General features: G+C 36.6%; 1 protein-coding gene across 1 annotated transcript in view; it reads left to right on the top strand.

The window, feature by feature from the left end:
• LOC126293418 (5'-3' exoribonuclease 1) overlaps nucleotides 1–6694 on the top strand; it is a 188113-nt gene extending 181419 nt beyond the window's left edge. The window contains exon 34 of the mRNA XM_049986642.1: nucleotides 5874–6694. Within this exon, the coding sequence (XP_049842599.1) occupies nucleotides 5874–6155 (282 nt within the window). The 3' untranslated portion in view covers nucleotides 6156–6694. The remainder of the gene's footprint in view (nucleotides 1–5873) is intronic.
• Nucleotides 6695–8672: the final 1978 nt, after the last annotated feature.

The following is an 8672-nucleotide window of genomic DNA, read 5'->3' as shown; positions in this document are numbered from 1 at the left end:
ATTTACTAAAACTGTACTTATTATGCTGTCACTTTATATAAAAGTTTTAAAAGAACACTGATTGATATTATATTCTGTAGTGTCAATTAATGTTCTCCCCACTAACAGATTTCAAAAAGCAATTTTGAAATAATTAATACATAAGACATTTCAGAACTTTAAACATAAAACTTTACATTAATGCTCTCGAATAGTTCATGTAGAGTTATTTCAGGATTGTATTTTTAAATCTGTTAGTATGTGTAGAAGGTACTCATTAAAAATACAAACTTTTTACGTCAGTGTAATATTAAAATTTTAATTTAAAACGACAGCATACAATTGTGGCTTCAGTACATGACACTCAGGCTGATAGGTTTGTTAAGACTGGTTGCCCTGTAACTATAAGAAATTGTATGTTGTATGATATTTGTATTGTAATCACACAATTTATCTCTATAATATTGTAAACACAGGATTAGAACTCAATAGTCATTTATTTTTATATTGTTTACTAACTCTGAATATGGGCAACACAGTATGAAACCAGTCAGTTTGGAAAAATAGAACAGCTATGGAAAGACAGAAAGTAAGTCTATTTTCTACAAAGAATGGCTGTGGGTAACTCCCTGTGACAAATATGTCGATTTTAATCTAATTAATTTTAAGATTCTGAGTAGTCAGCCTTTTGTGGTCTCACATGTCAAGTCTGTTAGTTGTGTCAGAGACATAACTTGTCACTAATATCCTTCAACCTGTTTATTGAGAAAGGCATTGAGGAATATATAGAAGATATAAAAGAGGTAAAGTTTAACAGAATGGAACTCAAAATAAGATTAACCGATTGCATACACTTACAAAAATTGAAAGTGTTATACAGTTAAAACCTTGACAAAACCAGTACTCCAGTATATGCTTGTGGGATACATTGATTAAAATTTCGTTGTTACATGAGCTTATATACTACATAGAAAAAAGCTATTCCTTCAGGTGGTGAATATGAATAGTGTGGGTATGTGACAGCCACTGGGTGTGTGTAATGTTACTCAGTTGTTTCAAGTGGAGATCGCATCACACTGTGCGTATAGGACACATGTGTGCAGTTTATTGCTGTGTTTCAGAATTTGAGAGAGGTCAAATCATTGGTGTGTGGGGGGGGGGGGGGGGGGGGCATGTCCCACAGACAGTTCTCTGGAGCCTGATGGCTGCAGAACGAGTGGTGAGTAGATGGAGTGTACTTAGAAGAGTAAGCACGGCAAGTTCCAGGAGGACTGCACTACAAGCAAGTCATAGGATTATTGGACAGCTCTGATGAAAAGATGGATGACGACAGCTGAGATCCGGCGAAAGGTTCTCCACAAACCATCAGGAACAGGTCACTGGGAGATGGATCAGTGTTTCGAATGTATCATGTTATGTTCAGTGATAGGTCGCACTTCTGTTTGTGATAATGAAATTGACTCTTACGTGTCCTAATATGACCTGGTGAAGTAGTGGTTCTCGAGATGTGGCACTCTCTGACTCGTAGAGTCTTGGTGTGAGGAATTAGTGGATATGGCAATAGGACTGATTTGGTAATTGTTGAAGGGAGGCCGAATGCTCACTAGCATGTGACAAAAGTGGTAAACCTTTCATGACTGGGGTTCCAGATGGCATATTCATCTAGGATAGTGCAAAACCCACATTGCAGTTCACACAACAGATGTCTGCAGAAATGTGGCAATCCTAGACTGGCCTGCCCATTTCACTGATTTGTCACTGAAAGGGCATGTCTGGTAACCGATATACTTTTATTCTGGCCTCCCATCAACAATCTTAGTGAAGTGACACAGCATGTGATTCAGGCATAGCAAGAAATTGCTCGGGATGACATTCATAGGTCACAACTTATAATGATTTTGCTGATGGACATCAGTATCATACAAAATGAAAACAGACTTATTTAATACCCATTATGCAATGAACATCTGAACAAAAGAGAAGAGTGTGGTAAATAGGAACTGGAAAAAAAATTCCGTATGTTCTATGACCAAACTGTGCTATTTTTTGACTAATTTGTTGTTATTTATTTACCAAATTTCTTATATTTTTGCCACGTATGGTATCTCTTCTGCCAAACTCTTTATTATTTTTGTCAAATACGGTGTAAGTTTTTTGCCAAATTCGTTGACCATGTTGCCACATTTGGTGTTACTTTTTCCTCAAATAGAAATGTTACTTTTTTGCCAAAATGCAGAGTTTTTTGCCAAATTTAGTGTTTCCTTGCCAAATTCAGTGTTTTATTGCTATATTCATTATTATTTTTGCTAATTTTGGTACTATTATCATCGTTACATCGAAGTCCATTACAAAGTAAATGAAGTGTCAGTTTAAGATTATACACCAACCTCAGTATTCAGGAATTTAGAAGTCAAAATGCAGTTTTAATGTTCAATAACGAATAGTTATGAATATTAGTGAACTGCAGTTCTCAGATTTATAACATTTTTATACAGCAAAATTATGAATGTTCCAATACCTCAGTGCCATTTATCTCACGTAATTTTGCTAAAAATGCTAATTTTGCATTATTGTTTTTGCAAAATTTCCTGTCCCTATTGATGAATGTTCACCTGATGTTTTATGCTGTAACTCTTTCCATTTGTGTAAGCATACCTGTCACTCTTCACTGTATCACCATAACATTCCAACTTGAATGCCAGCTCGCAGACATCGCTACTTAACTGTTCCTTAATGTTTTCAACATCTTCTTTTTTACAGTCAAAAATATGTACTATGAATGAAAATATTTGATCTAACTAAAACAGATTACTTCAGGCACTGTTTGTTATTTTTTCAAAAATCATCAACATGTGTCCAAGTAATCTGCAAGCAGGATGATCTGCACTTAGATAATTGGAAGCTTGCTGTTTTCATTAAATATGTTTTCCTGTTGTGCATTAAAGTAATCTCCCAAATCATATTTTAATTGCTCAGTAACAAGCACTTGAGGTACAGATTTTATATACCTCCCATCAAATTAATTTCTTAGAGCATGACACATTATGAAATTCTTGTATTTTTAACCATGGTAATTTTAGAATCTTGTCTCTCTCAGGTAAATTTCTGATGCAGATGTTCACTAATTGACATCTATATGACTGCTTTGAAATTCGCGCTTACATCCTTTCTTGAGGGTTCATCAAACTGCCGTCAGATAGTTTCTCAGCTGTTCCATTCTTGAATAGGACATGGAAAAAATGAATATCTAAATATTTCCGCTTGAGCTCAGATTTCTCCTATTTTATTACTGTGGTTCCTATGTTGGTGAGATTCAGGAGAGAAAGTTGGTGACTGAAATTTCACAAAATGATCTCGTTGCAATGAAAAAGCCATTGGTTTAATGATTGCCATCCCAACTTCATTATCATATCCATAACATCTCTCTCTCCTATTTCATGATAATACATAATGAGCTACCCTTCTTTTAACTTTTTTGATATCTGCTGTCTGCTAAGGATCCCATACCTTGTAGTAATGCTCCAGAAGAAGATGGACAAGTGTAGAGTGGATAGTGTCTTAAACCGATTTGTTGCATCTTTTAAATTTCAGTCAATAAATTGAAGTCTTTAGTTTGCCTTCCCCACAACATTTTCTTGGTGGAGTGAGGAGGATTTTGAAACATCTTTGTCTCTGTACTTCCGCCTCAACTGACATCTCTGCCCAAACTCTTTGCCTTTACAAATGACTGCTTGTGTGTGTGTGTGTGTGTGTGTGTGTGTGTGTGTGTGTGTGTGTGTGTGTGTGTGGGTGGGTGGGTGCGGGTGCGCGCGCGCGTATACCTGTCCTTTTTCCCCCCTAAGGTAAGCCTTTCCACAACATTTTCTGTTAGATAGCTTCTACGTAAGATGTTTGTAATAGGGTATTTGACTGTTTTCTTGAACCCGTCTTAGATGGTTAATTATGTCATTTTATGCTTTTTCCCTTCATGAATTTCAGTACCCTTTTATAAAAACAGAAATAAAATTTGAATAATTTGAATGCCTGCTAAAATGCTCCGTTTGAGTCAACTGGCTAGCCCACTGCTCATACTGTCATAAAGGTAATGCACAGTGATGTCTTGGTTTGGAATTTACATGTCAGAAAATGGATTCCAAATGGTGTGTAGTATTACACTGTACAAATACATCCATAAAAACTCTTGAAAATTTGTTTTTGATTGTTTCAGAGAGTGAGAAGGTATGTAAAAATTAGTTGCACTGTACCAGCAAAATGCCATCTTGTCGACACCAAAATTTCCTTACTTAATTATAAATGTTTTGCACTCTGAAGTTAACATTAATTTACGTCAGAGATATGCTTTCTCACTGTTACAAAGAAGGACAGTGTCAGTCAATGAAATTTAACTCTTAATAAAAATTATTGTTATACCCACTTCCTTGGACAGCGTTGGCAGTTTGGTCGGTAGGGCGGTGGAGTGTCGAATATTAGAAGATGATATCCATAGATTGCTGGTTTGAATCTAGCTTGCAATAATATTTTTACTTATTTATAAAACAAATTGACCATCCTTTCATGTGAAAACCAAATCACAATTACAAAACTTCACCAGACCAATTACAAACAGTGTATTTTTATGTTTTTCTTGGCATTTACATGCACGTACATTTGCAATAATTGTTCACACATATCACTTTCAAAAATATATTTTCTAGTTAATGTGACCACTAATTTCTTATTTTAGTAGTAGTAGTAGTAGTAGTAGTAGTAGTTTTCCTTTAAAAAAAAATCTTCATACTGTTCAGCAAGGATCCTTTTGTTTAAGCTTTTGAAGTTTCATCATCTTGCATAAAATGAAGTTAAGTCTGCTTCAGACATGATGTTAGTTTACACTCACAAACAGTGCAGCCCTTACATTTGTGTTACCTGCACGTTGTACTAAACCTCGTTGTACTGTGGGAGTATGGTGATATCTTCACTGTTTGCAATGCTTTCCAAAAAAGGTAATTGTTTGTAATCAAAGTAGATGCATTTATCCTCAGTTGTCCATTTTTCAGAGTAGATTAACGTGAAGCTATATCCAATACATCTCATCGTTGAAGCAACTGCGACAATGAATTCTTGCTAACACTATTTTCAGATTTTGTGTAAAATTATGACCCCTCCAGGACTCAAACCTATATTCTTCCTTTCCAAAATCACATACGCTATCCATTGCACAACAGAGTGCATGCTGCTTGTGGCTCCTGTGCTGCGTAATTTGTATACTGGAAATCAGCACTAAGATTTTCCACAAGAATGGGGAAAAGAATGGCCGTCCTTGCACATATCACTGCTCTGAATGAGTGGTGCATAAACACATCAAGTTTTGCGAAGTTTACGCTGTCAGTATTCATAAAATTCCTTTCTGTTGTTACTTAAAAGAAATAAATGTGTTTTCCATACCTAAATAGTGTAACTATTTGCAGAAAAAGTACGTAAAACCTAGTAACTTTGGCTAACACTCATGTAACACACATATAGCTTCGTTTTACTCCTAGTCTGTGACGTCACCAGAGCTTCAGTCAATGACAGAGTATTTTCGATCATATGACCGAATCTTAAAATTTAATGATTTTTAAGCTTTAATTACACAAAAATAAGAGAGATTTTGTGCGAATATTGATTCCAAATGTGATTTGAATGTTATAATCACTCCAAATAACTGATATAATCACTCCAAATAACAATAATCCAAACCATATTTTTAACATAAGAAAATGGTGTATTTTAATCCCTAGATATTTATTTGAATTAGCAACCATTACATTTGTGATGTTTACCGTGTAATCCAAATTTAAGAGATTTTTAATACTTGTGTGTAGGGCCCTTTACTTTTTATTGTTTATTAATGTCTGTGCACCTCAAATTTTCAGAACTCGACAACTTCCGTCGAGCAGTCACCTGTGAATAAGTCGAGTGAGGGCAATGTGAGAACTCCCGACAAAGTTGTCTCCACTGCCAGCAAGGGCTCTGGTGGGCCGGCAGCACGCAAGACCCGCAAAGTGCGTATAGCGGCACGCTTCACTTACGGCCTGGACGTTGATGATGAGAAGCAGCCAGCTCTGCCAAACGAGGAAGAGAAAAAGGAGACGACGAAGCAGGCAGCGGGCAGCGACTCAGGGGCTGTTGAGGGCCCCACCACCGAGCAGAACTAGAGGCATTTTAATAGTGGTCGGCATTGGTCGTAGGCTGTGAACTGTTACTGTAACTACGCTTCAAAGTGAAAGAAAAAAAAAAACGCTTCGTGAACTATCATAAACCTACCATTTATATGTAGTGAGGTCATATGCATGAGAAAAAAAAAGTTCTTTTTGAATTTGTACTGAAAAACTGCAGTTGATTGCATTTTAATGTACTCTTGGCAAATCTGATGACTGATCAAATTATCAGATTGGATGTTGTATGTGCAATGACTTTTGAATTGCTGATTTTTAGTTTGCATGTTTGTGTTTATGGTTGTAGCTTTGATCAGTGTATTTTCTAATAGGCCCATAAAAAACGATTTGGTTAATATGAAAACTGCTGATGTAAGCTGCATTCTGCAGCTTTACATCTCTCTCTGCATTTGTGACGACACACAGTTTCCAAATGCTGTATTTCCAATACAGATTTGATTACTGCTGAACCTTTTTTATAGTGTGAGTACCACATGTGATCCTGTATATTTTCAAATAAAAGGCAAAAGATAAAAATAGATGTGTTGAAATGGGTAAGTTGTCCACACTGACTGGTTGGGTAACTTGTTTGAGCATTGCTAACACAGATAGGAATTCTGCTTTTAATGTCTTTTTGAACAGAGTAGAATATTAAAACAGTGCAGAGTTGAAAGAGAATAACTAATTCAGCAGTGGAATACAGTGCTCCAGAAATGAATGTAAAATTGTAAGGCAAATCACATGGTTGTGGAACTTGAGGGTGTCGTAAGATGGTCATTTCCCAGTTTGATTGCCAGAAAGTTAAGCCAGTAAAATTTCTTACTCATTTTAGAAACAGATTTTTGACTCCCCCCTGCATTGCTCTATTAGAAGCTATACGCAAGAGTTTATCATACGACAGATAAGTTCAGACCAAAAAGAAATCACTAATAAATCTGTACTGAGCCTGCAGACACAGCTCATTTAAGAGAAGTTTAGGTTGTTTATGTTTATCTTCCCATGAAACCTAGTACGTGAACAATCCCATGTCTGCCATGTTCAATAGGGTTGTTGTTGTTGTCGTCGTTGTCGTCGTCTTCAGTCCGGAGACTGGTTTGATGCAGCTCTCCATGCTACTCTATCCTGTGCAAGCTTCATCATCTCCCACTACCTACTGCAACCTACTTCCTTCTGAATGTGCTTTGTGTATTCATCTCTTGGTCTCCCTCTACAATTTTTACCCTCTGCAGTGCTCTCCAATACTAAATTGGTGATCCATTGATGCCTCAGAATATGTCCTACCAACCGATCCCTTCTTCTAGTGAAGCTGTGCCACAAATTTCTCTTCTCCCCAATACCCCCTCATTAGTTATGTGATCTACCCATCTAACCTTCAGCATTCTTGTTCAATTGGCTATGGAATACAAATATTTTAAGCATGCCCCCTTCCCCATAATAATAATAATAATAATCAGTTTTGCATTATTTACATACAGTATCTGTACCAATTAAAATGCATTACTTTCATTGGTAACATACTCCAGTTCCCAATCAGTGTTGTGCTGATAATCCACTATCAATTCTTTCTCTTTGTCAGCTTCACCACCACCTATGGCTTCTTTTTTACTGAATAATTTATAAAAGCGAAAATCCCAACTGGGTAAAATATCTTTATTGTTAGACAGAGATCATAACTGTTTCACTCAATTAGTAAATTAATCGAAAAACACTTGTAGTAGCATAATAATAGTATAATGTAAAACGGCTTACATGAGCAGTTGCGCAGGGTACAAAATGCGCTGGCACGGAACACCTTCCAATAAAACTTTGTAACAAGTAGAAATAAGCATAAAACTAAATGGAGCTTCGTCTTTTTATTGTTAAGATAGTGGGTGAATATATGTTGTGGTGCTGGCATTCTTTGTTGTGTGGGGTGAAGTACTTCATCAACAGTGCACATGCTGGGAGGTTACTGAACTTTGTGGAAGCACTGGCAGCAGAGTCTGTGAATATATTGAATGATGGGAAGCTAATCTGTTCTATCTAGCGAATCTGAATATCGCTTTGTGGAAGCACTGACAGCATAGTCTGTGAATATATTGATTGATGGGAAGCTAATCTGATCTATATCTAGCGAATCTGAATATCGCGCGCTGAATAGCAGAAGCATTGAGTCAGCCATCAGTGAGCACATAAATAAGGTTCAAATCAAAACTGCGGACAAACTCTTTTTCAAGCTTGGTGTGTGTGTGTGTGTGTGTGTGTGTGTGTGTGTGTGTGTGTGTGTGTGTGTGTGTTTGTTGTATTCTAGCTTGAAAAAGGTTTCATCTGAGAGGTAACTAGTTTTTGTACCAAATAAATTTGATTATCTAGTGAACATAAAACAGTGCTATTGGAAGTGATTCACACCCAACAACAGCTTATCAGTGACACCTACCACATGGTAATCACTTACAGATATCCTCTTGTTGACCTTGTGACAAAAAGCCCCATAAGGTCTGTGACGAAATTCAATTGTCATTCTACAGCAACAGAGTG

The sequence above is a fragment of the Schistocerca gregaria genome, chromosome 10, assembly GCF_023897955.1.
Source record: "Schistocerca gregaria isolate iqSchGreg1 chromosome 10, iqSchGreg1.2, whole genome shotgun sequence".
Classification (NCBI taxonomy): domain Eukaryota; kingdom Metazoa; phylum Arthropoda; class Insecta; order Orthoptera; family Acrididae; genus Schistocerca; species Schistocerca gregaria.
The sequence above is the reverse complement of the archived record's forward strand: the minus strand, read 5'-3'. Positions and strand labels throughout refer to the sequence as shown.